The 21284-nt window shown below is 37.1% G+C and overlaps 1 protein-coding gene across 1 annotated transcript in view; it reads left to right on the top strand.

Moving 5' to 3' along the window:
- Positions 1–21284, top strand: part of DNAH7 (dynein axonemal heavy chain 7) — a 271936-nt gene that overhangs the window by 170337 nt on the left and 80315 nt on the right. Inside the window, exons 45-48 of the mRNA XM_006078127.4 lie at positions 1039–1219; positions 3471–3656; positions 10361–10524; positions 17948–18102. Of these exons, the coding sequence (XP_006078189.4) occupies positions 1039–1219; positions 3471–3656; positions 10361–10524; positions 17948–18102 (686 nt within the window). The remainder of the gene's footprint in view (positions 1–1038; positions 1220–3470; positions 3657–10360; positions 10525–17947; positions 18103–21284) is intronic.

Here is a 21284-nt window from a genome sequence, read left to right as displayed (position 1 = left end):
GTAAAATATAAAGACAGGAGCATCATTGTTATATGTATATAATAAGCCTAGAAGAGAAAAAACAAAAGAGTTGGGGAACTGAAGAAGTGGGTGTATACAATATCATTTTAACTATTTTGAGATGAAAATAAAATAATAAGATTAATCTACAAAATAATAAAAATTAAAATGAAAGAACAAAATGACATAAATAAAATACCCTTCATTTTTTCATTGTTATTAAGCCTTAATGAGTTAGACTGGTTTCCATAAACACTGTAATATTTTACATGTATGTGCTTATTCTCCTTTTCCAAAATCACCAAAATTGACACTGGCAACAATTTAATATTTATCTATGGTTTTAAAAAAATCACTTATTTAGGGGTTTTCCTGGTGACTCAAACAGTAAAGAATCTACCTGCAATGCAGGAGACCCGGGTTCGATCTCTGGGTCAGGAAGATACCCTGCCTGGAGAATTCCATGGGACAGAAGAGCCTGGCAGGCCATAGTCCATGGGGTCGCAAAGAGTCAGACGTGACTGAGCAACTAACACACATATGCAATCACTTATTTGAAAACATTATATATATTTGATATCTATTTTGAGAATCATTTTATTGCTGGTATTAACTTTGTTAAATGTAAGATATAGAAATCAGTATAGGTTTTATGTGAAGATGTGTTTTGAGTTATAATAAGGATTTTAGAAAAGTAATTCATGTATTCTACTATTGTGTGAAAATTGTGTAAATCTTAATTATGTTGAATTGGTTCACAGTGCTTTTCAGGTCTACTATATCCTTCTACCTTTCTGTATGTTCTGCTAATTTGGGGAGTTTGATATTGAAACTCCACCTAAAAATCTTAATGTATTTACTTAAAATAATTGTAATATATAGTAGAGCTATACATAATCTTGTTCTGTATTTTCCAAGTCTCCTGTAAATGTGTTATCATTCTTTCATAATTTAAAAAAATTAAAAAGTAAATTCAGTGATGGAAAGTACACTAAAATATTAAACATGTATTTAATTTTCCAATTTTACTTTTGGCAGAGTGGCAAAAATTGTAGCTCCCAAAAAGATAAAACTGGCTGCAGCTGAAGGGGAGCTTAAAATTGCTATGGATGGTCTCAAAAAGAAGCAGGCAGCACTTCGGGACGTTCAGGACAAGCTGGCCAGGCTTCAGGACACACTCGAACTAAATAAACAAAAGAAAGCTGACTTAGAAAACCAGGTATAGTACAATACAGACAGACATAGGCAAATCTTCAGTTACTCTAAATAAGAATAATGTTCACGCAGCTACAAAAACAGCAGTACTGTTTTCTTCCTGGTCAGGAGTTGGCAAACAGTGAACCACAGGATAAACCCACCTTTGTATGGCCCACAAGCTAATAATGACTTTGACATTTTTAAATGATTACATATTAAATGATTATACAAGTTTCTATATAATATCCTCAGTTTTGCCTCTTAGTCCACAAAGCCTATAATATTGATCTTCTGGCTCTTTATCCACAAAAAGAAAAAAAATCGCCAACCATCTCTACTATAGATTACTAGAATATTGAGCTAAATTATTTAAATCATTCTTCATTATGAGTGAGAAAATGGAAAACCAAACTGTTAAGTAACAGTTATGTAAAAGTTAATGGCAGAGCTGAGATTAGAACTCAACACCCAGAACCATACTGTGTCCACTGGAAATGTTTTTAAAACTAAAATCATTACTCCAACTTAGTGATACCTTTTGTAAAAAGTAATTGCTAGGATCTGATTATGTTCCCCAGAAAAGTCCAAGTATTTTGATTTACAGTCAATATTTATTGAGTGCTTATCATGTGTAAGGCACTGTTGTTCTGAGAGCAATGTATATTATGTCACTGATTCTCACAAAAGCTTTCTGAGGGAGGTAATCTTTTTAGATTATTTTCTAGAAACTAAAGCACAGAGAAGTTAAGCAACTTGCTCATGGTCAACCCAGTTTCTAAGTTTAGATCCAAGTCCAGGCAATCTGACTCTAATACTTTTCTCTTTCCTATCCTACTAGGCTGCTTCTTTCTGTACAATATGTGCACAAATTCTATATTTGTACAATCTGTGATATTGTGCTAATCTTAAAAATGTGTCCTATTATTTGGCATGGTCTTCAAGTGATCAATTTTTGTTTAAATAATATAACTGACAGATATATATGTGGTTGCTCACTGTAAACATTTTTCAACTATGCTGTATGTTTGAAATTATTTGTTTTTCATAATAAAATGTTAGAAAATTATGGTAATGTAAAATGAATATGTGTACTAAAAGCTTGCTTTTGGAAGAGAAATTTTGGTTAAAATTTTTTACATAGTAGTTTCTGATGACAACTTTATTATGGTCCAAGACCTGATTTAACATTTTAGTTGAGGGAAGATTGTGTGAAGAAAGAAACCAGGATGCAAAAGGTAATAAAAAGAGGGAAAATTAACAGGAAAGGTTTTTAAAGAAATATCAAAAATCTTACTAATTACATACCTTCTGCTTTTTTAAACCCATCTTTATATAAACTCTTATGGTATTCTATATGTTTAACTCTAAAGGTATTTATTATTATTAATATAAATATTAATAGCATAGGAAAAAGTACAAGCCAAATTCTCATTCTAAAATAATCTAAATGTCTCTGTTTTTATCAATAATTTACTTCTTTTCATGTAAATTATTTTATTTTGAACTTTAAGATAACCTTTACTTAATCTTGTCATCCTCTAAAAATAATAAGTCACTTATAATTAATCAAAATAATTCAGATATTCCACTGGAACATTGCTGTTGCATGGTTTAAAATGACTTTTGCCCGAGTTTTCCACATTTGTAATTATCCTTCCTCTTTTTTGAAAATAACATTGCTTGATTATGTATAATCAAACTTGGTTGACAGCCTTATGCACAAAGTAGGCTCTCAGCTATTGACTGATGTCTTAATTTAAGGTTAATTGCAGGTGTCTGAGTAGGCTGACACAATTTAGCAGCTTGGAAACTGTGCTTTGTAAGTAAGCATAAATTATTAAAACCTTTAAACATTTAACCTTTAAAATTTTCATTAAATCAACTGTAAGTTAAATGAGGGGGAAACGTTCATAGAATATTTAAAATAAAATGCACTTTGATTATTAAAATGGAGGGTAAAACTTTCAGTGTCTCATAACCGTAGCTCATTTCCTTAAATAGAGCAGTTGTTTGTGTTATATGATAAATACCTGTTATGAGTTTCACAAATTAGATTAAAACACTCTCTTTACTATGAAAAAAGTCTAAAAGATCATGGACTCTCCAGTTTTCACAGTGAACTACTGCACATTTTTCTTCCACAGAGAGCTAAAAAAGGAAAACTCCAGGTGTAACTTTGTAATTTAAAAATTTATCCCTGAGGTTAAAATCTGGCAGAATTTTTAACTTACTCTACTTGTAGGTGTTGATAAAAGTTTACTTCTATTTTTGAGGTTGACCTGTGCAGCAAAAAGCTAGAACGAGCTGAACAATTGATCGGAGGCCTTGGGGGTGAGAAAACACGATGGAGCCAGACAGCTCTGGAGCTGGGGCAGCTGTACATCAACCTGACGGGGGACATCCTTGTTTCTTCAGGGGTCGTGGCTTACCTTGGAGCCTTCACATCTAACTATCGACAGGTAAGGAATACTTGTCCAACGCTAGGGTCTCCTCTTGATCCTCCTGGTACACCCAACATTAATCTTGGATTTTTTTGTTGTTGTTGTTTGGATTTCTTGCTAAGTATAAGGGAGAAAAATGTTTGCAAGTGATTTTTAGTTGTGTATTTTAATTATTCAGTAAGTTAGCTTGGTGACCAAAAAAAATGCTATATTAAATACTCTTCTAATTGTTTTAGAATTGTTTTTGAAACAAAAAGATCTACTTTAGGACAGACATCATGTGAAATGGTAGGCCCTAGTAATAAAATTTTAGTTCTTATAAACAAGAAAGGTATCAGGATTTTTTTTGGATGTTTTTAATCAACTACTCTCAATGAGTCTCAATAATAAATCATTTTCAAATGATTTCAGAAGCTAAAGCATCCTAAACCTTCAGTTTTAGTTTAGGAAAAGATGAGCCTGCCTAAAAACAATTGATCAGGGGCATCTTTCCTAAGAAAATAAATACCAAGTTCCCTGCTTCAAATTCCCACCCCTCTGATGAATTCTGCCTCAGTCTTATCCTTGACCCCACTCCTAACCCTACTTCTTCTCCCGGCTTTTTTCTTCCACTTTTCAGTTTCTTTCTCAACGAGACCCAGCATATTCTTCAGCTCTCTTTAGGAATACAACCCAGGACATGGCCCTGCCAAAGCAGAAGGAGGCAATGAGAATAAAGAGAAATTTGAAGCATTTGGCAATAGCTTCTGGTGTCAAGGGAGGAGAGAAAAAGTAAATGAAAACCCACTTCTAAAGTGGGGCTTTGTCACTTTACAAAGCATTTGTTTTCTTCATGGTCTCAGTTGAGATTCACTTGATTTCAAGGTTTCTCTTAAGTAGGGTTGATTCTTGGAGGCCACTATTTTGGTTTGTTTGCTTGCTTTTAACCAAACTGGTTTAAATTCCTCATATTGATCATGCTTCTGTCTTCAGGCTTCTGGGTTCTCGAAGCCCTTGTTCTGGCACATGAGTTTCATATTCTTAGCTTTCTGTCTTCATTTGTGTCTGAACAACTATCTACGATTATAGCCTGTACATGAAAGTGAAAGAAGAGAGTGAATAAGTTTGCTTAAAACTCAACATTCAGAAAACTAAGATCATGGCATCTGTTCCCATAACTTTATGGCAAATAGATGGGGAAACAATGGAAACAGTGACAGACTTTATTTTGGGGGGCCCCCAAATCAGTGCAGATGGTGAGTGCAGCCACAAAATTAAAAGACGCTTGCTCCTTGGAAGAAAAGCTATGACCAACCTAGACAGCATATTAAAAAGCAGAGGCATTACTTTACCAACAAAGGTTCATCTAGTCAAAGCTATGGTTTTTCCAGTAGTCATGTATGGATATGAGAGTTGGACCATAAAGAAAGCTGAGCACTGAAGAATTGATGCTTTCGAACCGTGGTGTTGGAGAAGACTCTTGAGAGTCCCTTGGACTGCAAGGAGATCCAGCCAGTCCATTCTAAAGGAGATCAGTCCTGGGTGTTCATTGGAGGGACTGATGCTGAAGCTGAAACTTCAATACTTTGGCCACCTGGTGAGAAGAACCAACTCATTGGAAAAGACCCTAATGCTGGGAAAGATTGAAGACCGGAGGAGAAGGGGATGACAGAGGATGAGATGGTTGGATGGCATCATTGACGCAATGGATGTGAGTTTGAGTAGGCTCTGGGAGTTGGTGATGGACAGGGAGGCCTGGTGTGCTGCAGTCCTTGGGGTCGCAAAGAGTTGGATATGACTGAGCAACCGAACTGAACTGATAGCATTGACATCTTGTAGTTCAAATAATTAACATTTAATATGACACTATTTACCTAGTCTTAGACTTGTTTGCTTGACAGTTTTAGAGCCTGAGGGTTATAATGATTAAGAAAATTGCTCATAACCACACAGCTGGTTAATGACAGAGCAGAAATGAGACTTGTCATCACCCGAATCCTCATTGAGCCCTCTTTCTACTCTTCTATGTCAACTTGGACTAATGGAAGAAGTAGCTGCAGAGCTTCCTACACTTCTCTGTTAGTCCCCACCGTACCCTGGGTGTCTGCACGGGCTCCAGTGCCATGCTGAAAGTCAGCATTCTGGGGCACCCCTCCAAATCCAGCCCTCTCCAATGACTCCTTCCAAAACACAGCATCTTGTGCTCACTCCCTAGTCACCTGCTTCCACTAGAATGAGGGCTACCACTTGGACCACCCACACAAATGCTTCTGAAAAGCATTGAGACCAGAACTGAGACCTTGAAATTTACTGACAGAAGCAAAGCAACACTTCAGCTAGACACAAGATGTAAGCTCATAGCTTCTTCCATGAACTCACATCCACTGTCCCCACCTCTGATTCAAGTAGACACATCATCCCATCTCATCTAAGAAGACTTGAAGGCAATTTTATCTCTTCCTTGTTTTACTGTAGCAACCTAGGCTTTTACTTATCTAGTCTCTACTGTCACGGTTCCTTCCTTTGAATTTATTCTCCACATCCTACCCTGTAATCATTGATCTCTTTCTCCTGGGTCAGGGCAGCTGGCAATTTATGCCCCATCAAAAGTTTCTCATTTGAGTCTAAACACAAGGGTAATAGTAGCAACTTCACTTCTCTACCCAGATCCCCACCTGGCTTCCTGTGCTTTCACATCAAACAACCAGTGCCTGTGGCTTATTTTGGCTGACTTCCCATGGGTTCTTAGAACCCACTTTGCCCAGTGCTTGGAGAGCTAAAATTGCCTGGGAATTTACTTCCCTTTGAGGTGCGCCTTAATGAAAGACAGATGTGAGAGCCTGAAGGTCTGTCTCCCTTCCTTTTGGTTGACACAAATCCAAGGAATAACTTACACCCACTATAGGATCAAGCTGAAACTACCTGTGCAGAACTTTGGCCAATCTACCACCTTTTATTGGCTTCTTCCCTGTCCTTATACTGCCCCTCTTAATATCTCTTCCTTAATATATCACTTCACATAAATCTTCATGTCAGAGTCTGCTACTAGGAAACTCAAGTGAGGCAAAAGGCTTTAAAACTATCTTGGTTTGTTTGTTTTTTTTTTACTCTAACATCAAAGGTTCTGGATACCAAGAGCCCATAGTAAGTAAGTAGCTACAGCCCCTCTATCCAGTCTTGAGCTTGAGTAGTTGTTAATTATTCATCCACCCTTTTAGATTTTCTAGTACTTCTCATGATAAAATGTAGAAAATTCCAATTCTCCTGACATAACTGGGGCCACATGTTTGATTGTAATGCCCATGCCAGTCTCAAAGACAAAATTCTACATTGCTGTAAGGACATATAGGCCCTGGAGTTGAATTAATTTGAACTTTTAAAGAGATCTTTCCCCTACTGATAATCAAAGTCAAAACTGCTCTGGTGGTGGTACATACTTTCACCAAATTGTTGTACAGTTGCTCAGTCACATCTGACTCTTTGTGACCCCATGGACTGCAGCACACCGGCTTCCCTGTCCTTCACCATCTCCTGGAGTTGCTCAAACTCATGTCCATTCAGTCGGTGATGCCATTCAACCATCTTGTCCTCTGTTGTCCCCTTCTCCTCTTGCCTTCAATCTTTCCCAGCATCAGGGGCTTTTCTAAGGAGTTGGCTTTTCACATTAGGTGGCCAAAATATTGGAACTTCAGGTTCAGCATCAGTCCTTCCAATGAATATTCAGGGTTGATTTCCTTTAGGATTTACTGGTTTGATCTCTTTGCTGTACAAGAGACTCTGAAGAGTCTTCCCTAACACCATGGTTCAAAAGCATCAATTCTTCAGTGTTCAGCCTTCTTTATGGTCCAACTCTCACATCCATACATGACTATTGGAAAAGCCATAGCTTTGACTATACAGACCTTTGTCAGGAAAGTAATGTCTGCTTTTTAATACGCCGTCTAGGTTTGTGATAGCTTTTCTTCCAGACAAGATATCACCCTGAATGGTCAGTTTTCCATTTCCACCATCTATTTTGCCACCTGATTGTGGCAAGCCAGGGTTCTTGGCTTGTATTTTTAGGTGCTCGTTCAGAGGCCCTCATGTTAATTTAACTTATTCTCTGCTGCTACATTCTTATAGATGTTGAATTGAGCCACTTAAATTTCTAACCAGAGTTCATCTGTGATGACATACTATACCTGTCAACTAGAGAGAGCGTTCCAAGCAGCTATTGCTTTCATTTTACCTAGTCTTTCCTGTATCATTGGTTATGAAGCCTACACCAGCATCAAGCTATATCTTGGAAAACCTTCAAACCTCCCCCCAAATCTTCAGACCAACAACAAAAAAAATCAAAACATGCCCATAGGAACTGTGTACTAGGGAGCAAACTGGAAATGCTACCTGCCCCTCCACTCTAATGGCCATGCCATCTGTTCCTAATACCAACAATCAAATCAAGCCAAGAAAAGGCAGAGGAACCAGAGATCAAATTGCCAACATCCGCTGGATCATCAAAAAAGCAAGAGAGTTCCACAAAAACATCTATTTCTGCTTTATTGACTATGCCAAAGCCTTTGACTGTGTGGATCACAATAAACTGTGGAAAATTCTGAAAGAGATGGGAAAACCAGACCACCTGACCTGCCTCTTGAGAAACCTATATGCAGGTCAGGAAGCAACAGTTAGAACCGGACATGGAACAACAGACTGGTTCCAAATTGGGAAAGGAGTACGTCAAGGCTGTATATTGCCACCCTGCTTATTTAACTTCTATGCAGAGTACCTCATGAGAAATGCTGGGCTGGAAGAAGCACAAGCTGGAATCAAGATTGCTGGGAGAAATATCAATAACTTCAGATATGCAGATGACACCACCCTTATGGCAGAAAGTGAAGAGGAACGAAAAAGCCTCTTGATGAAAGTGAAAGAGGAGAGTGAAAAAGTTGGCTTAAAGCTCAACATTCAGAAAACGAAGATCATGGCATCTGGTCCCATCACTTCATGGGAAATAAAAAACACAGACGATACTTATTAAGTACTCATGAGTGTGCTGTCTTAACTCAATCTTGAATCATGATTAACAACTCTGAATTCCCTTTTATGGCAGTTTGCTAAGCCCTCACCTCAACCATTTCCCTTATCAGGCTATGATAATCCTGGGTTACAATAGGCACATACCCAACTTCCAGAGGGCTTCCCTTGTGGCTCAGCTGGTAAAGAATACACCTGCAATATGGGAGATCTGGGTTCGATTCCTGGGTTGGGGAGATCCCCTGGAGAAGGGAAAGGCTACCCTCTCTAGTATTCTGGCCTGGAGAATTCCATGGACTGTATCATCCATGGACTCACAAATAGACACGACTGAGTGACTTTCACTTTCACAACTTCCAGGGACCCTCCCCCCCCAGATACCTAGTCCCTTCTTCCCAGTGCCTGTGGAACTACTCAAGAGACCAGTCCTCAGGAAGCCCAGGAAACCTAGCCAAATCCACCCCACTCTGCTTGACATTTGTAAACGGCCCCCTACAGTTCAAGCTCACTATTACCCTGTGTCAGGTGTAGCCTCCTGTTGGGGAGGTTTCTCTTATTTGGAGCTTTGAGTAATGGAGTTCTGCCTCTCATCTAATGAGTGACTTTATGTTGTGTCCCACCATCCAAGAAAGCTTTAATCATACCCAAGATCATATAATTATGACAGAAAAGCCTGGCAGGAAACACTTTAATCAAAATAAAAGTATCATCTATAAATGGACAGTGTGAAATTCTGTGCCATGGATGGGCTTCAGTGAGAAGAACACAGTATCATTTCATTGATATTCCTGGCAAAGGTGCATAATCTGAATTGACTCTTGAGAGAACATCACACAGACGCAGTTGTGGGCCATTCTAGGGAATAACCAGGTAATCAAGGTCATGAAAGGCATCAGTTGTCCCCAAACCATCATGGCGTTTTCATGTGCCAAAGAATATTGGTCCGATCTACTCAGCAGGGACCTGAGGGAGATGGTAGTGCCCACCATGCCCTCTCGGCTAGGCACACATGTTGCACACACAGCATCCTCATTTGCCCATGGACTGGTATCAATACCACACATATATGCCCCTTCCTAACCTATTTTCTCTCCAGTCATGTTTTTTACTATTTCTGAACGCTTTGGTCTGTAACCTCATATTGGACCTTGATTTCTGATTTTCTGAGAATGAACCTAAGCTTGATGCACCATTTTGTACTTCTGAGCATCCTAGCACACTGTGCCCCAGGTGGGGTATCCAAAACTCTAGTGTGTGCCCTGATTCTTATTTGTGCCTAAGAGCCCTGCTATAGTCCCATCCCCAGAATAAGTGAGAGTCTGATACAGATGTTTTCTGTGTCCCCTACTGGTTCAAATTGGATTAACTTTAATACCACAGTATTATAGTAATACTGATTTTCATAACTTAAAGAAAATATATAGAAAAACATGGTAACCTCCATCTACTTTGTCAAATGAAGCTTTAGAATCATAATTGGCAATTATTTTTTCCATATATGAAGTTCTGAATTCACTAGTAAGTGCTCTATCTAAATTTTACCTTAACAGTAGATATAATTTTCATTTGAATACATAGTAGAGCTTCTGAATTATAATTTTACTTAAAAATATGATGAACACAAATCAACTTTAAGGTAGTTTCAACCATGATTTGTTGGCTCAAAGTATAATTGAGGATTTTACATAACAGCCTCATTTTTATATCTCTCTGTGTATGTCTCAAAGAACCAAATCAAGGAGTGGACAGATTTGTGCAAAAGAAGAGATATCCCGTGCTCTGAAGATTATTCCCTTATGAATATCCTGGGAGAAGCAGTGACAATTCGAGCCTGGAATATTGCTGGATTACCTTCTGACTCATTTTCTATTGATAATGGGATTATCATAATGTAAGGAAAATGTTTTTCTCACAAATATTCTCTGTCAATCAATAGATTTATTTATCTGTATAGCTTTTTTTAATGCAGCTAGTAAACTTTTATAGTATTGAAAAAAATTGCTTAATAAATTAGTTAAATATGGATGAGCACATCTTTCTCCAATTAATGTTGGAGCAGTTGAGTATTGGAGACAGTAGTAATTAAACTAAAAACCTCAGATGACTTTTGCTTAATTTTTAATCAATTTTTAGCAAATAGTGCAAAACCCTGTCATAAGTAAGTGAAGTCCCAAATTTTTATTCTCATAGAACACAGGGTTTTGTTATTGTAAGTTAATGAAACATCCAGGGGTAAGTTTGTGGTGATGATGTCTTAGTCCCTGCTGGGTGTGGGACCACCTTAAGTGGTATGGATACATTTCCAGGTCCTGGACTGACTGGGGCTTTTCAAAAAGTGGTACTATTCCTAGAATCTCCTGGTTAGTAGATAGAACCCATGGAGATGAGGTTAGGAGGATACTGGGGGCTCATCCAACCTTACCTTTCCTTGGGGTCTTGCCTTTCAGAAGCCAAGAACTTCACTCTGCCCTACTGTAAGGACAACTATTAATTGTGTTATTTTCCAGGTCACATTATGAAGGGTCTTCTATCACTGGGCCAGTCTTCTTGGAGGTGTTAGCATGTTAGGAATAGCACAAGTAAACCTTACCATCATTAGGAAACATTCAGTTTTGTGTTACATGTTTTGATTAGTTAGTTTACTGAAAAAATACTTGATATGATATTACTTAAAGTAAAAATGGTTGACAGAATTAGCCACTATGGGTAAAAACAAGTTATTATTAAGTTTTTATGAGTAATATTTATGAAAATTGTTCTACAAATTAAAATTATAGTGAGCAAATTTCTTAACTGTTCAGCAAATGATCCTGACATATGGATTTTTATAGCATTTATTTACTGGATTATTGTAAAAGGACTAAACTTTCCCAGGAAATACTACTCAGCCACAAAAAAAATGAAATCTTGCCACTTGTAACAACATGGATGGACCTTGAGGGTATTATGCTAAGTGAAATAAGTCAGATGGAAAAAGACAAATACTGTATGTTTTCACTCCTATGTGAAATATTAAATAAGTAAGTAGATAAATAATAAAACAAGCAAACACATGGATACAGAGAGCAAAGTGGTTACCAGAGAGGAAGGGGTGTGAGGGGAAGGTGAGATAGGTAAAGGGAATCAAAGATTTGGTAATGAATGGAAACTAATCCTTTGGTGGTGAGCATGCTGCAGAAGTCAAAATGTAATATTGTACAAGTAACAATGATAATAAAATTTTATTTTAAAAATTTCAGTAGAAAAATAAAGAAGTCTACCTTTTACCTTGTGCAGCTGGACCGATTATCTTCAACCTAAATAATAGTCCAGTTGTTGTTGTTGTTGCTGCTGCTGCTGCTGCTGTTTCCCTCTCAGAAAAAACCTTTGCTGTTCCCAAACAGTTGTGAAAATAATTGATCATGTCCCATATAGTAGTAGTTATTCATTTATTATTTTGATTTGTGATTTATATACCTTTGTTCTACCTAGTAGGACATCTAAACCTATTCCTATAACTGTTACCTATTCAGTGGAGAATAATATACTTGTTAGTTTCCAGCAAATAAATACCCTTTCTTTTAGGTCCAGTCATATTTCAATAATACTGGAACTGTTGATGAATATTTCCGCTTTTAAGATTCCAAATCTTCCAGTGATTATTTTTCAAGATGAACTCCCATTTCAGGAAGTAGAAAAATAGTTTTAATGAGCCATAACGCCTACGTGTTTGCTATTTGTTTGTAAAAGTGTTGTATTCTTAGCAAGAAGTAATGGTAGAAACCTTACTAAGAAGGAAATAGTACCATTTTTCATTCTTGGGTTTTTTTTTTTGTCAATGATTTTGGTAATCTTTTACTGAGAGGTTTCAGGAAATAGGTTAAGGTGATCATTTTGAGGGCCTCCCAGGTGACTCAGTGCTAAAGAATCCATCTGCCAGTGTAGGAGATACAGGTTTTTATCCCTGACTGGGAAGATTTCCTGTAGTAGGAAATGACAATAGGCTCCAGGATTCTTGCCTGGAAAATTTCTTGGACAGAAGAGCCTGGGGGGCTACAGCCCAAAAAGGGTCACAAAGATTCGGACACGACTGAGGGAGTGAGCATGCATGCTTGATCATTTTGAAGTATCAGATAAGTGTTCCTTGTCAGTGTCTTCTTCCTTCCCCAGAGATACTTACTTGATAATAATATCTAATACAGAGCACTTACTAAAGACCTGATTTTGTGTTAGATACTTTTCACATACTATCTCAGCTGAAGGAGGAGTCAATAATTTAGGAAACTGGAAGAATATATAAAATTTGGACAAGTTAGAACATACTTAACTTTTAGAGCTACTGACACTTGAAGGTCCTTGGCTAATCAGAATTTCAAGGACTAGTGATAACATTGAATGTAATTGGATAATATCTGAATGTTTCTCAGGGAAAGTATTGGGATTATTTAGCAGCTTGGTGAGTAGGTCAGACCTATATCTAATTTAACTCTGCTTCTAAAAAATGTCTTTAAGTTTTCATTTCTACAGGAGTCAGATAAATTAGGTTTATTTCAGCAGCAATAATAACTGAGAAGAACACCCACCTTTATTTGTCTGTTTTGATCTAATTTTGCGTATGTATGTGTGTGTGTGTAAAGAGGAAAATAGCAAAATCCTTTGAAATGCACCACTGCTATGTATCTAAATTCCTTCCTTCCATGCAGACTACATATATCATCATGTTGTTCAGTCACTAAGTCGTGTCTGACTCTTTGTTACCCCATGGACTGCAGCACACCAGGCTTCCCTGTCCTTCACTATCTCTCAGAGATTTCCCAAACTCATGTCCATTGAGTTGATGATGCCATCCAACCATGGTGTGGTTGATATCATTGAAATTAGATATAACAGATGATTGTCTTTCTGTTTTTACATCTGATTTTTGTTGCCCTCTTCCCCATTTCTTGTTATTTTAGAATATTTGAATGATCCACCATTTTTAGTATCCCATTTTAATTTATCCATTTTTAACTATAATACTTTGCATTATTTTTCAGTACAAATTTTCACAATCTATCTAGAGATGTTTTACCACTTCAGTTAAAATGTAGAGGCCTTGTAACTGTACAAGTCCCCTCCACCCTCCCCTGATTACGCGATTGTAGTCCTAAGTATTACATGCATTGAAACTCTGCCCGTCCACACACACTCAGTGTTTTGCCTCAGTATTCATATACATTTGAAAGAACTTAAGAGGGGGAAATAGCCTGTTCTATTTACCATTTTTGCCCCTCATTTATTTCTAAAATTCACTGTAGCATCATTTCCCCTAAGGGTGAAGAACTTTAGCATTAGCATCTGTTTAGAGCAGATCTGCTGGCCCATAATTTTGAGAACATCTTCATTTTGCCTTTATTCTTGAAGGATATTTCTGGTGGACATGGAATGCTGGGTTGACAGTTCTTTTCTTTCAACACTTTAAATATGTTTTACTGTGTTCTAGTTCCATGATTTCTGATATAAAATCTGCAGTCTTTTGAATAATTGACATCTAAATGTAATATATCATTACTCTCTGATGCTTTAAAAATATATATTTTTTCAAATCTTTGGTTCTCAGCAGTTTGATTATAATGAGGCTGGGTGTGGGTGAGGGATTTTGGTTTTTTAGTTTTTCCTTTTCAGAATTGAGTTTTGTGAAGCTGTGAATTTACGTGTTTCACTGAATTTAGGAAAGTTTCAACAGGTTTTTAAAATATGTTTTCCACACCAATCTGTTTCTTCTTTCTAGCCCAAATGACATGAACATTAAACCTTTTAATATTTTCTCACAAGTCTTTGAGACTCTATTTCTTTTTTTTACTATCCTTTTATTATTCAAATAGGATAATTTTTATTCATAGGTCATCAAGTTCACTGTCTACTATTGAGTTCTTACAGTGAAATTTTTATTTCAGATATTATCCTTTTCAGTTCTAAACTTTTCATTTGATCTTGTCATACTTTCTATTTATCTGCTAGAATACCTCTTTGCATTTGTTTTTAAAAGTACTCACCTTTACCAAATGAAGTGTTGTTATAATAACTGCTTTAAAGGGTTTTTTTTTAAGTCAAATTTATTGTTGCTTTCCTTTATTCCTTTTTTTAATATAAATTTATTTATTTTAACTGGAGCCTAATTACTTTACAATATTGTATTGGTTTTGCCATACATCAACATGAATCTGCCACAGGTGTTTCTTTGAGAATTAGTCACATTCTGGTGCTTTGTATATTGAGTAATTTTGGATTGAATCCTGTAATAGCAGCCTGAACAGGTTATGACACCCCTCAGACTCTAGGCACAACAGAGGTCCCCTTTTCCAGCTCTTCTATCCAGAGAGATTTTCACTCAGTGTTTTAGGTAACTGCATCACCAGCGCTCTGCTGTGGTAATGCTGTAATGTGGCAGGGCTGACCTGCGGGTAGGGGAGAGAGAACAGAGAGAGCCCCTCAGTGCTCTCTGGCTCACGCGTGATTATTTTCTCAGTCTTCTATTTTGAGTTTCTGCTACCTGTGGCTGCTGCATGGTTCCCTGCATTAGGCCTATTCTCAGATCAAAACCAGAAGACAGAAAACACACACATGCACACACACATATACAAGAAAGTCACCACTCCCTTATTGGTCATTCCTCAAGCTTTAACTTTTCTTCCATTCACTTCTTATCACTTACTTTTTAGAATCTGCAAATTGTTGATTTTTGTATTTTATCCTACTGTATTCAGTGTAATCAGTGACAGAAATAGGCTCTAATGAACTTTGCCAAGTTTGGTCAACACTAGAAGTCCTTTCTTCTGATTTTCAGATGGTGTTCTTTGGACCACTATTCTTCATTCAGGTGTAATCTCTTATAAAGTGTCCATTTTTAGAATGTGTTAACTTGTATGGTCTTTGTCAATTTTTTTTTTTTTTCGCTGTTGCCACTTCAGTGGATTATCACATGCAAACTTTATTTGATTTAGGAAAAGAGGATAAAGAAGAGTCAGCATGGTTCCTCCCTCAGGATATATAATTTAGTTGAGTGATGCAGCTAATAAATTATTTTATTATAGAATTACCATAATAAAATATCATTATATGGAAGTACATAAATGTAATATGGATGAATGGCTAAAGAAGTCCCATGACAAAAGATATCAAGACAGGCTTTGTGGACTGATAGCATTTGAGTTTGCCATGAAATGTAGGTAGTACTTGAACATGAGAGGATGGGAAAAGGTACATTTTGGACAAAGAAACAGCATGAACATGGTATTGTACCTAAAAAAATGTGGAAGCAACAGAAGGAAGAGTGAGTCATTTTAGTTTCTTTAGGGAAGCATAAATGCTGTCTAACGCTCACATAATCCTCCAACCTTAAATATATTTCTAAAGTGTATAACAGAATGAAATCTTAGATGTAAGTTTTGTTTCTAATTTCCCTCTCACTTCCTTTAGTTTCTTATGGATAGGATCCCCTTTTTATTAGTTTGTTGCATCTAAGATATTGCACTATTCTTTTGGTCTCATTTCTTCCTCAATGTAATTAATATTATAACATGAGTTCTGTCCCCTCACCCACTACAAAACCATATGTTGAAGATATAATCCACTATGTTATTATATCTGGAGATAGGGCCTTCAAGGTGATAGTTAAGGTTAAATAAGGTCATAAGTGCAGAACACTTTTCCAGTGAGAATGGTGTCCTCCTAAGAAGAAGGAGAGATACCGTGGACATACGTGCAGAGCAAAGGCCACCTGAGGACACAGCAAGAGGTCTGTATTTTCTGCCAACCAAGGACAGAGACCTCTGCTAGCACCTTGATCTTGAACTTCCAGCCTCCAGAGATGTTAGAAACTAAATTTCTGTTAAGACAGTCTGTGGTAGTTTGTTATGGCTGCCCAAGCTGATTAATACATTATATAATGCTAATATTGGAGAACTGTGGTTACTTCCATTTGGGACAAATTATCCAATGAAATTCTAAGTTTGTATTATAATGAGACGGCAATGAATATATTATCCTGATTCACCCCAAGCTTTTTTTTTCTTTTGTCCCAGTCACCTTTTATTTCCTCCTCCTGCTCTTCTGATGCTCTGCATGAATTTGCTGTGCTCACTTATGGAAGAGTACTCTTCCCTAAAGAGTATCTTTAGGGAAACTGGCCAAAGTGACAACTTGTGTTTATTGAAACTTCTAAGAAAAAGAAAAAGAATAGTTATCTTAATGCTGTTTACATTTCACAGAAAGTAGAAAGCTATGTGGTTGGATACTATGTCCAGATGGCTGAAACTGGTTAACTCTTTGTGACCCAACAACACCCTGAACTGTAAACTGGGTGCCTTGTGGTGGTTTGCTGCTCTTGTTCTTATCCTAAACAAGGAGATATGAGTGAGAATAAAGCAATAAGTATGAGCTCTCTCATGGGGCAAACCTTGACTTTCATAGAATATATTTCAGTCCATAAGAAGCTCACACTCTCTGGGCAAGTATGTAGTGAACTATTGGATTGGCAAAAAAAAAAAAAAAAAATCACTTGGGTTTTTCCATAAGATCTTATGAAAACCTCGAGTGAATTTTTGACCAACCCAATAGAAATGTGACATTAAGTTTACAAGTGCTGGAAGTTACTGGGTCAATAATTGTGTTAACACTTAAGGGTTGATTGTCATTATGAAGATTAGATGATACAAAATTTTGCTTCACATTTTTTTTTCCCACTGAATTGCTTTGGCCTTCTTTTTTTTAATTTTTTTAAATTTTATTTTATTTTTAAACTTTACAAAATTGTATTAGTTTTGCCAAATATCAAAATGAATCCACCACATCTCTTTTTTTAGACCATTATATCTTTAATGGTCTAAATTTCAAAGAGATATGATGTCTCCATCTTTTCTCTTTCCCTCTTGTACAAATGATAGCAGATAGAAGATGAAGAAATGAAGTGGCTTGCCCAAGGTCACAGGAGTGATAAATAGCAGGGACTAGTGAAGAATTGGACTTTCCTGATTTCTGGTACTCTTGACAGTTATCATTGTGATTTAAGTAGCAAGAACAGCAAACATTTTCAAAAATATCCTTTAACATTTAAGAAATTGTAATTTTCCAAAAGGAGTAAAAGAACTTGTGTTAAGTTTGCCAGATGGCTTTTATAGTTGTCATTCTAGTAGCCTGTTCAATTTAAATGTCTCTGCTTCAAGAACCACAGTTTCTCAAAACAAGTTACAAAATAAAATAACACTGTAAAGTATAAACTGTAAGAAAGTGATGCATGCATCTTTAAATAGAGACAAATTGTGACTTGACCAGCATTGTCTTCCTTTCCCTTTCAGGAATGCAAGAAGGTGGCCTCTGATGATAGATCCTCAAGGTCAGGCTAATAAATGGATCAAGAACATGGAAAAAACCAATAGTCTTCACCTAATTAAATTAAGTGACCCTGACTATGTCAGAACTTTGGAAAACTGCATCCAGTTTGGTACTCCTGGTATGTAGTTGAACAATAAGCATGCATTACAGAAATATCTGGAAAGGGCACAGTTAAACCCAAAATGACATAGGGGTTTTTTAAAGGTATTTGAGTCAGGCTCATCTTAAATGATTATTTTGTTAATATCTTTCATTATTTATTAATAATGAATCAAGTGAGAATTTTAGAGATTATAGCTCTAACAGGTTAGGATGCTTTTCTTGTCTCAAGATTCATTTGGGATGCGTCTTCTAATTTAAATTAGCTGATTTCTAGTATAGCTAATTTAGCTGTTGTAATTTTTGTCTGTTGTTTGCCCTTCCTTAGTTCTCATGATAGCTTTACTTCTACAGTGAAAAGGGCCACTTGATATGCCAAAAATATTTTAACACATTAGTCCAAATATTTCTTTATTCTTCTCTCTACTTATCCTACAAAAGTGGCAGAGAAGTGGGTATGCATTTTATGTGTCTGACTTGCCATTTATAATGGAGAAATTAAAAACATGCCAAGAATTTTTCAATGAAGTTCTAAACACAGGCCACACTTGTCTACGTAAACCAAAGTACTTATGATTTGAGTACGTTAGGTTATTAGTCACATTTTGAATCCATATTGTCTATCAAATTTTGACTATTTACTTGACCAAGTAAATTGTCAACATTAGGAAAAGACAACATGTTTAGCCCCAGGACAAGTTAAGCAAATCCCAGTTGCTAATAGAACCAGTGACACACGGGAAGAATAAAAACAGATAGACCAAATAGACTTACGGACAGTTTATTTTTGCATTATATTAATTTATTTTTGCAATATATTAATTGCAATTTTAGGCTTGGTTTGGATAAGAATGAGATGAAAAAATCTAAGTCTACCTTTAAAATGTTGTGTTTATATATATGGACACACACAAACACTTACACAAGTAGTATTTCATTCATCTGACTGGTGTTCGTACAGCATAATGATATGGAGTTACCAAAAAAGAGACAACCTGATCTCTGTATCGGATATTTTGCTTGTTTAATGGGCAGGATCAGACAATATATCTGTTATAAAAGTATAAATTGAACATACTTCACTCACCCTTGTTAGGACCATTGTGCACTGGCTCTGGAATCAGAGTACCTGCTCTTTTACTCAGAACTTGGTTCAGTCACCTTTCTGAGACTCCATTTCCCCATTTATATTTTATGCAAGGAAGAAATGAGTTACTGTAATTTGGGTACTTATGACAGTGTCTGATAAAATCAACTTATATTAGTTTTTTTTGTTTGGGATTTATTATGTGGTTTATGTATCAGTTCAGTTCATTTTAGTCCTTAGTCCTGTCCAACTCTATGCGAGCCCATGGACTGCAGCACGCCAGGCTTCCCTGGCTTCCCTTCACCAACTTCTGAAGCTTGCTCAAACTCACGTCCATCGAGTCCATGATACCATCCAACCATCTCATCCTGTGTTGCCTCCTCCTCCTGCCTTCAACGTTTCCCAGCTTCAGAGTCTTTTCCAGTGAGTTAGTTCTTTGCATCAGGTGGCCAGAGTATTGAAGTGGAGCTTCAGCTTCAGCATCAGTCCTTACAATGAATATTCAGGACTGATTTCCTTTAGGATGGACTGGTTGGATCTCCTTGCAGTCCAAGGGACTCTCAAGAGTCTTCTCCAGTACCACAGTTCAAAAGCATCAATTCTTTGGTGCTCAGCCTTCTTTATGGTCCAACACTCACATCCATACATGACTACTGGAAACACCATAGCTTTGACTAGATGGGCCTTTGTTGGCAAAGTAACATCTCTGCTTTCCAATAGGTTTGTCATAGCTTTTCTTCCAACGATCAAGTGTCTTTTAACCTCATGGATACAGTCACCAGCAGCACTGATTTTGGAGCCCAAGAAAATGAAGCTTGTCATTGTTTCCCCATCTATTTATCATAAAGTGATGGGACCAGATGCCATGATCTTAGTTTTTTGAGTGTTGAGTTTTAAGCCAACTTTTTCATATATTATCTCTTAATTACATTAAAATCATACATAGTTACATATAATATAGTTTGTATAGTGAGAAAGGCCATACAGACAATCTGTCTAGTGTTTTTTAAACTATGGGTCACAACTGTAGGAGACAGAACCAACATAGTGGGTCATGACCAGTATTTGTAAATGAAATGCAGTGGAGTAAAACATATTAAGCTATATAGCATAGAGTAAAGTAAGCATTATTTCATGAAATTTTTAAAGTTTTATATGCACATGTGTATAGTAGATCAAGATTTAAAATATATTTCTTACTTGGAATTGTGACCACAAAAGTCTAAAATCCAATAGTAATTCTAATCAGTCAGTTCAGTCACTTAGTCGTGTCCTACTCTTTATGACCCCATGAATCGCAGCACGCCAGGCCTCCCTGTCCATCACCAACTCCCGGAGTTCACTCAACCTCATGTCCATCGAGCTGGTGATGCCATCCAGCCATCTCATCTCTGTCGTCCCCTTCTCCTCCTGCCCCCAATCCCTCCCAGCATCGGAGTCTTCCAATGAGTCAACTCTTCGCATGAGGTGGCCAAAGTACTGGAGTTTCAGCTTTAGCATCATTCCTTCCAAAGAACACCCAGGACTGATCTCCTGTAGAATGGACTGGTTGGATCTCCTTGCAGTCCAAGGGACTCTCAAGAGTCTTCTCCAACACCACAGTTCAAAAGCATCAATTCTTCGGCGCTCAGCTTTCTTCACAGACCAACTCTCACATTCATACATGAACACTGGAAAAATCATAGCCTTGACTAGACGGACCTTTGTTGGCAAAGTAATGTCTCTGCTTTTGAATATGCTGTCTAGGTTGGTCATAACTTTACTTCCAAAGAGTAAGAGTCTTTTAATTTCATGGCTGCAATCACCATCTGCAATGATTTTGGAGCCCCCCAAAATAAAGTCTGACACTGTTTCCACTGTTTCCCCGTTTATTTCCCATGAAGTGATGGGACCGGATGCCATGATCTTCGTTTTCTGAATGTTGAGCTTTAAGCCAACTCTTTCACTCTCCTCTTTCACTTTCATCAAGAGGCTTTTTAGTTCCTCTTCACTTTCTGCCATAAGGGTGGTGTCATCTGCATATCTGAGGTTATTGATGTTTCTCTCAGCAATCTTGATTCCAGCTTGTGCTTCTTCCAGCCCAGCATTTCTCATGATGTACTCTGCCTATAAGT

The sequence above is a fragment of the Bubalus bubalis genome, chromosome 2 (genome assembly GCF_019923935.1).
Source record: "Bubalus bubalis isolate 160015118507 breed Murrah chromosome 2, NDDB_SH_1, whole genome shotgun sequence".
NCBI lineage: Eukaryota > Metazoa > Chordata > Mammalia > Artiodactyla > Bovidae > Bubalus > Bubalus bubalis.
Note: the sequence above shows the minus strand (reverse complement) of the source record. Positions and strands in the feature narration are given on the sequence as shown.